The sequence below is a fragment of the Geotrypetes seraphini genome, chromosome 3 (assembly GCF_902459505.1).
Source record: "Geotrypetes seraphini chromosome 3, aGeoSer1.1, whole genome shotgun sequence".
Taxonomy (NCBI): domain Eukaryota; kingdom Metazoa; phylum Chordata; class Amphibia; order Gymnophiona; family Dermophiidae; genus Geotrypetes; species Geotrypetes seraphini.
In genome coordinates this window covers 159,078,631-159,094,710 of record NC_047086.1, presented here as the reverse complement: position 1 = coordinate 159,094,710, position 16,080 = coordinate 159,078,631, and the positions used below count along the sequence as shown (strand labels likewise).

Genomic DNA, 16,080 nt, shown 5'->3' with positions numbered 1-16,080 from the left:
GGACAAGCCTTCAAGGGGGAATCAGGCCTTCAGGGATGGTGGCACAGGCCTTCAGGGGTGGGGTGCAGGCCTTCAGGGGGGGACAGACCTTCAGGGGAGGGGGGCCCTGATGTAGAAGTACACAGAGGGAGGGAAGGGGGGTTCAAAGAGATGTGCATATGCCGGACTTTGGGGGGGAAGAAATGGGTCTGAAAATAGAGGAGAGAGTGAGAGATGATGGACAATGGGATTTAGGGAGAGAAGGAACAGAAAGGACACAAGGGATGGTGGACACAAGAGAAGTTGGACACAAGGGATGGTGTGGAGGGGGGGATAGAGATACTGGATAGGAGGGTAGTTGGGAAAAGAAAGGGAGAGATGGTGGATCCTGGGGTGGTGGGGAAGGAAGGAGAGATGCTGGATGAAAGGGTAGTTAAGAAAAGGTGGATCTGTGGATGGAGACAAAAAAAAAAAGAAAGATGCCAGACCTCCGGGGGAGGGTAGGGAAATGGAAGGGGAGGACAGAGATGGCAGATGGATGGTTAGAACGGAGAAAGAAGAAAGAAGGAGACCCTGGCATGCAAGTTATCAGAAGACAACCAGAGCCTGAGACCAACAAAATTTGAATAATGACCAGACAACAAAAGGTAGAAAAACTAATTATATTTTCTGTTTTGTGATTACAATATGTCAGATTTTAAATGTGTATCCTACCAGAGCTGGTGTTAGATCGCAAACGTGAGCTTGGATTTAACAGAGAGAGAGGAAAAGTCATTTTTGTTTGTTTATTTTGTTTACACCACAGCGCCAGTGTGGTTAGGAGAAGGCAAAGGGGGTGAAGAAGCTATAAAATAAACCTACTAGGATCTTTGAAAAAAAACACCCAATTGGGTAGGAAAATCAAATCAAAAAACCAATTCAATAGGCTGAATCGAATCAAATTTTTTTTTTTCCTGAATTGGGCAGCACTCTTTGCTGCTACTGAGTCCATGTAAATGCCGGAGCTTAATCTGTCCCTCACCAAATGCCAAACAGGCAAGGGGGTCAGGTGGTCCAAGTTGAGTCACTGTTGCTCTGGCAACTGCATGGTTGCCAGAGGAGCCCTGGGCTATGGAGAAAGCAGACATGGAAAATGTACCTTGCAAACTCTTGAAAACAGGGAGGGGTATTATAGCTGCTGGACCCCATCAGGAACTGTTATCATGCAGTAGGTATCTGCTACCTTTCAGCATTCACCATTGTGCATTACTCATGGTTTTCACATGAGATGCCACCTAAAACTTATTAGTAAATACTATTTATGTAAAACATATGTCTATTACTGTTAATTTGTTGACTCTGCCATTTTTGTAGAGTAAATGCTAAGAGGGAGGATTTTGGCAGATGCTTCAAAATTTGAAAAAAAAACACCATTAAAACTGACAGTAGTTTCTTGCAAACAGTTCTGTACTGTATCCTGAGCTTTTACTCTATTCGTCCTCTCTGCCTTCAGCAACATTATTGATCATTAATCTTTTAAATGCAATACCCAGCCTTTCCAAATTCTGAATGCTGTACCTCAGAGCAAAGTCTGGCATTGATTGCATTAACTGATTCTTGTCTCACAGTGGCAGAGCTGTGCTTTTTTAATTGCTTTGTATTTAATGTCCATGTTGGGAAAGGTATTAGAGAGAGGGAGAAATATAGTGTCTGTCTTGCATAAAAAGCTTTCTTTCAATTTAGCTTTATGAAATTAATTTTCATAAGAATCAAAAACTGTACAATGTCTTTGCACAAGAGACCAGCTACCAACCAGACTGGATGGACCATTCAGTTAACCCTGTTATTTCCTCTAGCTTTTATCTTCATTTTAATAATAGTGTGTTATTTATTTATATATATATATATATATATATATATATATATATATATATATATATATATAAATCAAACTTGGATTCTGGTGCAATGTGTCTAGTGGTCCTGAATGCTAGGGTCTTGTATCTGAACAAGCAAGTTGCTTGCAAAAAACTATCAATCATGTTTTCAACTCTACCTCCTTTTCAGGGAGCTTCTCCTGCCCCATCAATTTGTTTCCTGCAAGCAAGTTGCTCGGAAGTGTTTTTGATCTGCTCTGCAGTTTTATTCTTTTTGGGGATATTTTTTCTCAGTGTTCTTTGGAGGCTCTGTGCCCGGAGGTTACCATTTGGTGGGACTTCTGCCTGGGAGAAGATGCAGACTCGCACGGTAGAAGTCTGCTGCTAGCAGGATCAGCCCTTGGGGACACCTAGCTAGCCAGCCTGCTTTTATATTTTTTGAGCTCAGGGGCTGTTCCCTGTGTAGCTGCTTGCATCCCTTATTTAATCAGGAGGCTGTTTGGCTCCTTCCTGGTTCAGCCGGGACTAACAATGGGCCAGCTACATGGTCCTCCCCCTTTCCTGGTGAGGGTTGAGGTTCAGTCGAACTTGGTCCGACTGGCAGCCAGGAGACCATATTTGTTCAGATAATCTGTAAGGCAGATTTATTCTCCATTGATTCCAGCTGAAATCCTATGCTGAAGCAGGCAGGCATTACATTTGCACAGAAGAGTAAGGTGGGAGGTGGGGTGGAGAGTCCCTAAAAATTAAATTTGAGGGTTTCTGACCTCATAGCCCAGGCCCCTTCTCTAAAATCCCTTTCCCTGTGATTTATTCCTTCAGGGAGGTCTCCACAGGCTGTTTTTAGCACAATTTTTTTGGTGATGGCCATTTTGTATTTTAAGCAATCTTTTTTTCTTTTCCCTCCATCTGCCTTAAAACCCCTCAGTTTTGCTCAAAATCAACTAGGATGGATTCCTCAGACTTCTTTACCCCTATATCATGCCAGGTTTGCACTGGAGAGTACCCTCAAGGTTCTGGCTATTTTTATAAAATCTGCTGGCTCTTCCGAACACAGACTTGGGCTCAAGCAGATACTCCATATACTTTATTGTGCAAACTGATTCTAGACCTCAAGTCAGTTAATGCATCTCTGAAGGTACCGCACTTCACATGAAGACCAGTTAGTCATAGCAGCAGTAACACTAGGGGAATTTCTCACCTCCCTCGATCTGATGGAGACCTATCTTCACATTCAAATTTTGCAGGCCCACAGGCGGTACTTGCGATTTCATGTGCTAGAGCAGCATTTCCAGTTCTTCGCACTCCCCTTTGGTTTGGCCATTTACCAAGGTGATGGTAGTGGTAGCAGTGCACCTCTGCAAAATTGGGATTCTGGTGCACCCATATTTGAATGATTGGCTCGTCAGAGCTCCGTCTGAGGAGGAAGGCGAGCTGGCTCTTTTGAGAGTGGTGCAACTCCTCCAAGACTTGGACTGGATAGTCAGCTTCAAGAAGAGTCAGCTGGAACCAACTCGGAGCCTGGAGTACCTGGGAGTCTTGTACGACACAACCTTGGGCCAATATTTCTTCCAGAACCACACAGATTGAAGCTCCAGAAGCAGAATTTGGAGACCAGCTCCCATGTCGTGGTATTATCTGCAGGTCCTGGGGTCGATGGCAGTGACCATAAAGGTGGTTCCTTGGGTCAGAGCACATATGAGATGTCTTGAAGACTCTCTCACTGGTCCCCCTAGTAGGACACACTACAACAGCCGATCCCCTAGCTAACTACAGTGAAGAGTAGCCTGTGGTGGTGCTTGAGGTCAGCTGCCCTTTCCAAAGGCATGTCTCTTTGCATCTCCTCCTGGGAGATACTAATTACCGATGCTAGCCTTTAAGGTTGGGGGTGGTGGGTCACTGCAAAGCACACCTAGTCCAGGGGCATTGGACTCCGGCTCAGAAGAAGTAGTCAATAAATCACCTGGAACTCAGAGCTATTCATCTAGTGCTTCAGGCACCAGAGAAGTCTCTGGAAGGCAAGGTAGTCAGTCTTCTCGAACAATATGACAGCAATACTATACATCAACAGGCAAAGAGACACCAGAAGTGCCCTGTGGCGCCTAGAAACTCAACTCCTCTTCCACTCACTTGCATTCTCTCTTGGCCATGCATGTAGCAGGAGTGGAAAATGTGCAGGCGAACTTTCTCAGTTTGCAGACTCTTGACCCCAGGAGAATGATCAGTCTCCATAGACATTTACCATATTTTGGTGGTGGGGGCCTTCACAGATGGATCTGATGGCCTTGGCAGTGAACACCAAGATGCCTCATTTTTACAGCCGAAGATACAAGCTCAAAAGTGAGGGGTTGTATATGATAGTCCAACAGTGGCTGAAGAACTAGCTCTTGTACATGTTTCCCCTGTGGTTCATGCTTGGTCGAGTCATCCACAGGATTGCGATCCATCCTGGCTTGGTAGTTTTTGTGTCCTCATAGACCATTGTATGTAGACATAGACCATCTCCAGAGGGATGAGGGCCTCAGACTGCCGGTCCAAATGGATCTTCTCACTTGGAGACCAGTTCCTGTTGAAAATCCGGAGCACTTTGGAATTATGGCATGGGATTCAAAGTGAGTTACCAGAAATCCCATCTAGAGCTCATTCAAACAGTGGAGTTCATTGGGGCCCTTTTAGACACAGCTCTAACTCAGGCCCTCCTACTTCAACAAAGGCTAGGTATGATACTTAAACTTTTCCAGGATATCTCCTCTTGACATTCTATTTCTGAATGGCAAATGCTACGACTGCTCAGTCACATGTCCTCAGCAGTTCATGTAACTCCATTAGCCCATCTCTGAGAACTCCAATGGACACTATCGTCTCAATGACATCAGACAACAGGTCTTTTATCTCAACAAATCAAGGTGACTTTAAAACTATGACAGTTACTTCAATGGTGGATGTCTACAATTCATCTCTCCAGAGGTCTTCTCTTCCAGTCACCACTCACCAGAAAGTATTAACAACCAATGCCTCTCTAATTGGATGGGGAGTGCACCTCGATGGACTCCACACTCAGTTCTTGAAGTCCCTACAGCTCCACCTCTATCTCCTTGAATTTTGAGCAATTTTGCATGGCTCTTTGCACTTTCTAGGACTGTCTCCTCAATCAAGTAGTATTGATTTGCACAGATAACCAAATATCCATGTACTATGTGAACAAACAAGGGGGTACAAGCTCTTGGCCTCTATGCAAGGAAGCCATTCAAATATGGTCCTGGGTGATTTGTAATAAGATTTTTCTGATAGCAGCTTACTTTAGAAAGAAAACAGAATATCTTGGTGGACAAATTGAGCAGAGTTCTCTGGCTGCACGAGTGGTTACTCAACTTAGTGACAATGTCAAATCTTTGCATCCTAGGAGTCCTATTTTCTTCCCCCCACAGTCACAAGCTTCATCTGTACTGTTCAAGGCTCTACACTCCTGATCGCCTGGAATTGGATGCTTTTCTACTCAACTAGTGAAACAGATTCCTATATGCTTTTCCTCTAGTAGTTTCTCTAATCAGGAAAACTGTACTCCATCTTCGCCAGGAAGCAGTCACCATGTTACTGATAGCTCCATGGTGCTTATTTCAGCCTTGATTCCCTCTGCTTCTAGAGCTCAGCAAGCAGGAACACATCATACTTCAAATCTTTCCCACCTTACTGATGCAGAACGAGACTCTCTTCTGTATCCCATCTGCATTCATTGTTCCTCACAGTATGGTATCTATCTCCCAGCCAATAGATAGCTTTTCACTATCTTCACCTAAGTCAGCCATCATTGAGGCTTCTAGAAAACCTTCCACACTGCAGTGTTACTGCTTCAGATGGACTTGTAATAATAACATGCTGGATACAGTGAGCTGCTCTCTCTCTCATCCATACTGGATTATTTTCTATATCAGTCAGAGTTCATCTCAGTGCGATTTCTGATTTTTATGCACCACTAGACAAGAAATCAATATCTGTACATCCTCTAGTGACCAGATTCATGAAAGGACTTTATCATACCAGACTACCTCTCAAACCTCCTCCTGTGGTTTGGGACCTCAATGTTGTGCTTTCCACTCTAATGAAACCTCCATTTGAACCACTTTTTGGCTTCATCTTTTAAACATCTTACCTAGAAAGTGGTGTTTCTCATAACTCTCACATCTGCACACCGAGTCAGCGAATTCCAAGCGCTTGTAACAGATACTCCTTATACAACCTTCTATCATGACAAAGTAGTTCTTCACACTCATCCCGATTCATAAGTTCATCCCAAAGGTCTTCTCAGCATTTCACTTCAAACCAGTCCAAAATTCTTCCAGTCCTCTTTCCAAAGCCGCATGCTCACTCAGTGAGGCTGCCCTCCATACTTTAGACCAGTGTTTCTCAACCTTTTCAAGCCAAGTACATCCTAAACCTAACAAATATCAGCTGAGTACCCCCGCCCAAGCTCTCTGCCTCTGATCCGCCCAAACTTCGCCCCTGACTCCACCTCATAATAATAGTACTAATTGTAATGCAATTTCTTCCATCCATTTTTCATAAACACACAATATAATCTTATTAATACATACTGGTAACCACAAAATTAAAAGGTACAAAGAACACTGTACGCAGACGCAGAGAAAATATTAATTATTATTTATATTCATTTTTTTCAAAGAGGTCAAAGCAGAGAGGACTTTAAGATATGCACTTTAAGTAACAATTATAGAAAAATAGACAAATATAGTGCAAAATATAGACAACAGATATAAATTCTCAAAACTGAAACATTTTGATCACTAATTTGAAAACAAAATCATATTTCCTACCTTTGTTGCCTGGTGATTTCATGAGACTCTGATAGCACTTCCTTCTGACTGCGCATCCAATATTTCTTTCTGCCTTCTGCATGCTTCCTCTCCTCCAGATCTCATTCCATTCCCCAAACAACATCTCTCTCTGTCCCTCCAAGAGTCCAACTTTTTCTTCCTCTCTCCCTGAAGCTACCACCGCCGATTTCTCCCTGACTCCCTGTCCCACCCCCAAAGCTAACCCTACCACCCGACACGTTCCATTCCCACTCCACCCACTGCAGCAGCAACAACAACGGGAACGGGCCAGGTGTGTGCAGCGACTGCACGTAGCCATCCCACAAGCCTCCCCTCCGACATTAATTCTGATGTCGGAGAGAAGGTTCTCTGACGTCAGAATTGACGTGGCGGGGGGGGGGGGGGTGGTTTGTAAGGCTTGTGGGCTGGCCGTGTGCACGCCTGGCCCATCCCGTCCCTGTTGTTGCTGCTGCTGCAGTGGGGGTGGTGGTGGAAATGGAGCGTGTCGGGTGGTAGAGTAAGCTTCAGGGGTAGGGCAGGGAGGAATCTGTGGCAGCGGTGGCTTCAGCGAGGTGGGGCAGGGAGAGATCCCAGACGGTGGCCAGCCCGCATACCCCCTGAGGTACAAGTATCGCAGGTTGAGAAACACTGCTTTAGACTGTAAACTTGCTCTTGCTTATTATCTAGAAAGAACTAAACCTCAAAGATATGTACCCGACTGTTCCTGTCATTTGATCCTAATAGGCTGGGAGCTCCTGTCTCCAAGAGAACTATCTCTACATGGCTAGCAGACTGTATCTCCTTCTGCTGCGCCAATACTGAATTGACGCTAGGAGGTCGTGTTATCATGCATAAGGTGCGAGCAGTGGTGACTTCAGTAGCCTTACTATGTTCTACTCCCATTGAGGACATTTGTAAAGCAGTCACATGGTCCTCCATCCATACCTTTATGTTCCATTGTTTGGAAAATCTTTCCAGAAGGGAAAGCTATTTTAGCCAAGCAGTCATACAAAATTTCTTCTCTGTTTAAAGGCCAACTTCCCCCAACCCTGTTGTTATCACCAGGCTCATGGTAATTTTAAAAACCCTCCTTGCAGAAGCATGATCCTGGCAGCTAGAGAAGGCACCAACACACATGCAGTATAGGCAGCCTTAATGTTTTAAAGCTGCCTGTACTGCACGCGTGTTGGTGCCTTCTCACACAACACTGGCACATGGGACAATCAGTTCAGTAACAGCTAAAAAGCTAACTAGAAGAGGAGGGAAGGTTTTGAGAATATCTGCCTCGATAGATAACTCCTTATATACAGGACAAGCTGGCAGCATATTCTTACAAATGGGACTCCATGTCAGGTTCCATGGATGACGTTGCCCACGTGTGAGAATATCTGCTTGCTGACCTTGGATAGCACCTGCTACAGGTGAGTAACTATCATTTCTTGGAAGACCTAAAAACAAAAAAAACTGATAATGAGCACGTAATGAGACCATTTGAGCCTGAAGCCTCCCAAAAGTGTAGAATGCATTATTATCTTTTGGACATTGAGTCACTTCAGTGACATCAAATTCCTAAACAAACAGAAAAATGCCCAGCATATTCAAAGAATCTTACTAGTGACAGGCAGGCCCTCATACCCCCCACGTAGCCCCCCAGTACCTTAAATCATCCCCTTTCCCCCACATGTCCCCCAGTACCTTAAATCATCCCTCATGTATCCCCAGTACCTTTTTAATCAGCCCCCCATACCTTTAATCATACCCCCCTTTGTACCTTTTTAATCATACCCCCCTTTGTACCTTTAATCATACCCCTTGTACCTTTTTAATCATACCCCCTCTTGTACCTTTATTCATATCTCCCTTTGTACCTTTAATCATACCCCTTGTACCTTTTTAATCATACCCCCTCTTTGTACCTTTATTCATATCTCCCTTTGTACCTTTAATCATACCCCTTGTACCTTTTTAATCATACCCCCTCTTGTACCTTTATTCATATCTCCCTTTGTACCTTTAATCATACCCCTTGTACCTTTTTAATCATACCCCCTCTTGTACCTTTATTCATATCTCCCTTTGTACCTTTAATCATACCCCTTGTACCTTTTTAATCATACCCCCTCTTTGTACCTTTAATCATACCCCCTTGTACCTTTTAAATCATACCCCCCTTGTACCTTTTTAATCATACCCCTCCCCGTGCCTTTTTTTTTAACCGCATACCTTTTTTAATTTTTCCCTTCCTCCCTCGATGGCTCCTTACTATTTCCGGGCAGCAGGCGCATGAGTAAGGAGCATGGATGCCAGGATCAAGCTTTACACGCTCCCACTTGGGCCTGCACTGCTTTCTGAATGGCTGTCGGCAGTTCTCGCAAGAACTGCAACCAGCCATTCGGAAAGCGGCGCAGGCCCAAGCGGGAGCGTGTAAAGCTTGGTCCTGACGTCCGTACTCTGCTGCCCGGAAATGGTAAGGAGCCGTCGAGGGAGGGATATACACTGGACCACCAGGCTGTTTGAAAAAGGTGCGGTAATGGTGGGGGGGGGGGTGTGTTTTAAAAAGGTGGTCCGGTGGCGGTGTTTAAAAGGTGCTGCAGCGCGAGGGGGGTGGCATTTAAAAAGGTGGTGCAGCTGGTGCGCAGGGAGGAGGGGTGTTTTGCAGCTGTACGGGGAATACAAATTTTGCATCTTCATTTCATAAGACGCACCGAGATTTCCACCCACTTTTGGGTGGAAAAAAAGTGCGTCTTATGGAGCGAAACATACGGTAGTAATGTTTGATGTGTAAATAAATCTATTTGCTTATTTTGTATGTTCTTTGTAAATTGCTTTTTGTTTAAAGCAGTATATAAATATTTAAATAAATAATAGTGATAATATTTTTCTGTTTGGTAAGCCTTAACATTTGATACAAGAGCCTGAAGGAAATTTTAGCTATTCACTTCAGTTAAGAATGATAAGAATTTAAATAATAGTGATATCTTTGTTTTAGGTGACCAGACTTTAAGAGTTTGGGATGTAAAGATGCCTGGATCCAAAATAGTGATTCCAGCCCATCAGGCAGAGATTTTGACCTGCGACTGGTGCAAATATGATGAGGTATAATTTATTAATGTACCAGATAAGCTGATTTTCTTTAGCTGTGTTTACTGCTAGGCGACTGCTCTTTGAAGTCTGCTTAGATTAGCTAAGAGCATCTTCCAGTGAACAGTTTCATCAGCAATTTTGTGTCTATTATGTTAATTTTATTTATAAAGCAACATGAGTGTTCACAGTGCTATATATGTATAAAGAATATGTAGGAGTTACATAAAATAAATGAAGTATAGGAAATATGAAAGCTACACTGAGCAGAGATAATCAAATTGGTTAGAAAAGGGAGCCAAGGAAGACATGAAGTGGGATTTTGCAACATGCTAACACTGGATTAGTCTTTTAAAACAAGACAGAAAGTGTACACTTGCTGTGTGAAACAATAGCATGTTTCTCCTTCCAACAGAGTCAGGCTCAGCCTTTTTTTAGGGTGAGGGACTCCATGCTAAGGGGTATCAGTAAAGTGTATCTCAATAAGGCATGGGTATGTATGTATTAAATTTAAAAAAAACCCCAAAAACAAGCAAAAATACAAACAAAAAAAGCAATCCCTGCCATTCTGGGTAAGACCAATGATCCGTCAACCTGTTTCCGATCAAGGTCTTTCAAGTATTTTGTCAAGATTTCATGCTACTTACCCCTAGGTAAAAATATTGCTTTCTCCAAGTCTACCTTATGAACTTCCAAAATTTTTTAAAACCAAACTATACTAACTGCTTCTATCACATCCTCTGGCGACAAATTTGGACAATTATGTGTTGGAGTAAAAAAAAAAAAATCTCCAATTTGTTTCAAATGTACTATTTATTACCGTTATAACGTGTCCCCTAATCTTTGTACTTTTTGAAAGAGTAAAAGGTCAGTTCATATTTATCTGTTCCATTCCACTCATAATTTTATAGACCTCTATAAGATCATGTTGCCTCTTAGCTGTCTCTCTTCCCAGCTGAATAGCTCTAATCTCTTTAGTCTTTTTTCACTGCTGATTCTAACAGGTACATGATTAGGAAAGTCTGTCCCTATTGAGTTTTCCATCCCACTGGAAGCATTTGTAACACCTGCTGTAGCTTTGTACAATTTTAATTCCCATAGTGGAAGTGCAAAAGAAAAAAATACCCATAAACCTTTTTCTGTAAGTATAAAGAAAACGAAAACAACAAACATAATGCCTCATCCTCAATCCTTCTCCTCCCCAGCTGAAGAAGAGGGGCCTTTCATGATTTTCTGTGAATCACTTGCTGCTCAAAGAAAAAAATTGTGTTTTTTTTCTTTATAGATTTATTTTCTAGTAATGCTTTTTTTTTTTTTTTTTTTTTAAGAAATCAACCATGAAGTGTGGGGAGAGATTTCATAAGATATCCCTTTTATCAGTTAGGTTGCCTTCTTTGAACCTTTTCCCCATTCTGCTATATATTTTTTGAGATGGGGTGACCAGAATTATGCACAGTATTCAAGATGCAGTTACACCATTGAGAGAACGTTTTAAGGTAGAGCAAATGGGGTTGAGAAAGAAGGAGAGAAGACAGATTACAGATGTCGATAGTGATACAGGATTGTGGACTGGGAAGAACAGAGTGATTTGGGAGGAAGAAAAAGGGAGAGATGCTGGTCCATGGAGAAGAGAGAAGGATGCAAGACCACTAGGAAGGGAGATAGAAGGGAAGAGAGATGAGATAGGGAGAGATAGAGGAGAAGGGACAGAGAGATGGCAGGCTACAAGGGTTGGGAAAGAGAGAGAAAAGATGCTGGGCTACAAGGGTGGAGGGAAGGAAAGGGAGTGGTGATGCTGGGAATGTTGGAAATGTGGGAGAATCAAACTGAATCGTGAAAGATGTATATCAACGTAACGGGAGGAGGATGTTGCATACAGAAGGTAGAATTTGGGTAATGAGGAGTAGATAAAAGATAGAAGGGAATAGGAAGCTGGGGAAGGAGTGAGTCAGAGAAAATGGGAGAGCTAGGGGTGAGAGAAGAAGATGGAAAGTAGATAGGTAGGTGAAAAGTTAAAAAGATAATTGAGGACTGGGACACGAGAGAGCGGTTGAGATGAGTGGTTGAAATTTGAATGGATAGTGAAGCAGAAAGGGAGGAAAGAGCTAAAAGGGACTAGGATCAATTGGCAAGAGATGTAGTGAAGGAATGGAACAAGAAAGGAGAAATGACAACTATGTGTTATGTTAATCAGGTTTTCGATTCTGCCTTTACCCATTCAGTTCAAAGTTGGATTATATTACAAGAGGTTGGGTCAGTTACCCAAGAAATTACAATGGACAGTTTGACACAGACATTTAATAGGGTTGCTAGTATAACTATTAATACAACTTCAGTGTCTTTTAATCCTGATGGGCTACCAGCAAGAACAGCAGCTATTTGGGATACTTTTTGCATTGTTCTTGTTTGCCCGGAAACATTGGCTCAGTAGCAGGCAGTGGTGACATTCGCAGTGTTCTTTTAGAGCTGGTATCTTGTCCATATTCATAGGGCACAAGTTCATCTAGGTCTTTAATAGCCTATATAAAAGGGCCACATTTTTCTTTTTAATAATACATCATGTGGATGAATTTCCCCACTGCCTGAAGTGGAACACTTTGGAAATACAGATGGGGATGTTTCCATCAATTAAGCTTTTGGTGCTTTAGATTGAGCCTCATGCATACTGTTTCCTTATTATTTCCCACTTTGGCCGTAACTGAGACTGTGTTTGGGCTTCTTATTTAAACATTTGCAAAAGGCCTTCCAAACTACTAAAAGCTACTTTTTCTCTTTGCTTAAATACCAAAGCTTTAGCTAAGAGGATTAAAAAGGCCGGTCAGATACAAGCAAATATAGAAAACCTTTTCCTACAACCTCATTTAATTGTCCTACAATTTTTTCATTACACCTCATGTTTGATCTGTATCTCCGTAGATGTCAGTGTAAATTGTACAGTTCACAGAATTCTTGCTTTTGTAGTGTTGGGTATACATTGATTCCCTTTGAGATTTCTGCTCCTCTGTGAGAGAGGGGTCTTGGGATTAAGGAATGCAAACAGGGAGGTGATTTGAGATATATGTTCCTGGCTTATTTCCAAACTGGCATCCCATTCTACAAATGGACTCAGAATCGTTTACAGCAAATAATTATAAGTGCAAGGTAATTTCCCAGCTTGCTTTGGGAGAGAGTGGCGGCAAGAGGAAGGAAGTCATATTGGCAGTGAGGGGATAGGGACCAATTCAGCATTAACATCAGCAATGTTTGGGAGTGGTTGCTCCCCCAAACTACGGCTTATGGCATGTATTCAGTTTATAATGTAACAAGTAAGTTGATTCTTTGAATAATCTAGATATTGTAGTAAGAACAAGTTGGCAGCTCTGTTCTTAAATGTGCTACATCAGGGGTGCCCAATAGGTCGATCGCCAAGGCAAAGTGAATCGATCATCCAGGACTCACTTTGCCTTGGCGAGCTATCGGGCTGATTTTTTTTTTTTAAAGTTCTTTATTCATTTTAAATTTCTTACATCAAGTGATAAATATATAATACATATAATTTTCAATATACACTTGAATATCCATCAATATATATTTTAATACAAACATATATAAAGACCCCTTTTGCAATAAATTATAAATCATCTGTTATTATAATATTGTACCCACCCTAACCCCTATTATATGATCTATCCTTGTGCTATGATATCTGATCTTTAGAAAAAAGAGCCAATGGTCCCCAGATTTTATTAAATTTTTTAATATGACCATGTTGTAACGCTATTGCTTTTTCCATCTTATATATATGGCAAATAGAATTCCACCAAAAAGTGAAATTTAATTTTGTGTGATCTTTCCAGGTTTGAGTAATTTGTTGTATGGCGACTCCTGTTAATATCAATAAAAGTTTATTATTGTTTGCTGATATTGGACTCTGTGTTCTCATTGCTGTTCCAAATAAAATTGTGTCATATGTAAGTCCAACATGATTTTCTAATAATATATTAATTTGGGGCCAAATTGTTTTCCAAAAGGCTTTTATACAGGGACAAAAATAGATTAAATGATCTAATGTCCCAATTTCTACCTTACAATGCCAGCATCTATTAGATTTAGAACTATCTATTTTTTGTAACCGAGTAGGGGTCCATAAAACTCTATGTAATAAAAACAACCATGTTTGACTCATAGATGCTGACATTGTAGTATGTATTCTTCAGGACCAAAATTTTTGCCATTGAGTTGCAGAAATTGTCTGTCCTATCTCAATACTCCAAATGTCCCTAAGTCCTGTTCTTTTTTTTTAATTTAAAAATCCATATAATTTATACCATTTTGCGGCTTGGTGTCCCAAAAAATCTGCCTGAAAGCAAAGGATTTGCAAACTATATTGAGTATTAAGATTCTTCCATTCAGGGAACCCTTCCTGGATGGCCTGCTTCAATTGCATCCATTTAAAATATTGTGTTATGTTCAATCCAAATTTCTGTTGCAATTGTGAAAAACTAAGCATGGATCCATTTACTATAACATCATTTAAAGATCGTATACCTGCAATTATCCATTGCTTCCATATTATTTTGAATCCACCAATTTTGATCCTGGAGTTTACCCAAATGGATTGATTTAACGATTTAGTTATTGGATCTGTTGTAATATTACTAATAAATCTTAATGTTTTCCATGTATCTAATAAAATTCTGTGATCTTTATATCTCTTGGGCATTGTTATACTTATAAGATGTTCCGGATATAATGGAAACAAGAGTCGCCATTCTAAATATAACCAGTCTGGTACATTCTCCATGAGGTCTGGGAGGATCCAATACATACCCTGTCTTAAAATATAGGCTTGATGATACCTATAAAAATTTGGAAAATTTACCCCTCCCTCTCTAATTGTTTTTTGTAATGTTGCTAAAGCGATTCTTGGCCTTTTCCCAAACCAAACAAATTTTGTAAGTATTCTATTTAATTTTTTATAAAATGACCCCTGAAAAAATATCGGAATCATACTCATTTGATAACAAACCACAGGTAAGATCATCATTTTTATTGTTTGAACTCTTCCCCACCATGAAAGATGTAAAGGATTCCATTGCTCGCACATTTCTGTTATTTTTTTTTAATAGAATTTTTTCATTTTCTGTTACTGTATCAATTGTATTTTTAATAACAATTCCTAAATATTTTATTCCTTCCTCTTTCCATTGGAATGAATATGAATCAAATAATCCTTTGGTACAATGGACATTAATTGGAAGAACTTCAGATTTTTCCCAATTTATTTTGTATCCAGAAAATTTACCAAATTTATCTAATAAATTTAATAAACATGGAATGGTATCTTCCGGTTTCCTCAAATATAAAAGAATATCATCTGCATATGCAGATAATTTATATTCCCAATTTGAAAATGTGATCCCCTTTATTCCCTTAGTTTGATTTATTGCAATTAATAAGGGTTCAAGAACAATATCAAAAAGTAAGGGAGATAAAGGACAACCTTGTCTAACCCCCCGTAACAAGTTAAATCTTTCTGAAATGTTATTATTTATATTTAATCTTGCTCCAGGAGAGCTATACAATGTTTGAATCATTTTAATAAAAAGGGACCTATTCCAAACCATTTTAAAGCTTGATACATAAATTTCCACTCCACTCTATCAAATGCTTTCTCTGCATCTAACGATATTAAGAAAGCTGGTTCATTCATAGTTTTCGCTAAGTTTAAAGAATGAAGTGCCAGTCTGGTATTATGTGAGGAATGTCTTTTAGCAACGAATCCTGTTTGGTGTACATCTATAATAAAAGGAAGAGCTTTTGCCAATCTTAATGCTAATACTTTAGCAAGCAATTTTTCATCTACATTCAACAATGATATGGGCCTGTAGTTTGAAACCAATGTAGGATCCCTGTTTGGTTTTGGTAAGACAATAATTACAGAATCTGCCATAGTACCTGATATATTTTCATTATGTATCTGATATTGATATAAATTTAATAAATAAGGCAATATAATATTTTGAAATGTTTTATAAAATTCAACAGTATATCCATCTCCACCTGGAGCGGATCCAACTTTAAGAGATTTCAATGCTAGTTCTATTTCTTTTAATGATATATGTTCTTCTAAACTTCCTTTTATATGTTCTGGAATATTTGGTCCAATAAATGAATTTAAAAACTCTAAGCCATCTTGTTCTTTATTTTCACAAGAATCTGAAGTGTATAGACTCTTATAAAAATCAAGAAATTGTTTTACAATATCTTTAGTGCTGGTGTGTGTATTACCTTTTGTATCTTTTATTGCAATAATTTTAGTTTTTCTTTTTTTTGTTTTAAGAAAATTTGCT

The 16,080-nt window shown here is 40.3% G+C and overlaps 1 protein-coding gene across 2 annotated transcripts in view; it reads left to right on the top strand.

Moving 5' to 3' along the window:
* PEX7 (peroxisomal biogenesis factor 7) overlaps positions 1-16,080 on the top strand; it is a 244,241-nt gene that overhangs the window by 85,772 nt on the left and 142,389 nt on the right. For both annotated transcript variants that reach the window (XR_004538935.1, XM_033939454.1), the window contains exon 6: positions 9,657-9,763. Coding sequence is in view for 1 of the 2 variants with exons in the window: in XM_033939454.1 (XP_033795345.1) it covers positions 9,657-9,763 (107 nt within the window). In the remaining variant the exon portion in view is untranslated. The remainder of the gene's footprint in view (positions 1-9,656; positions 9,764-16,080) is intronic.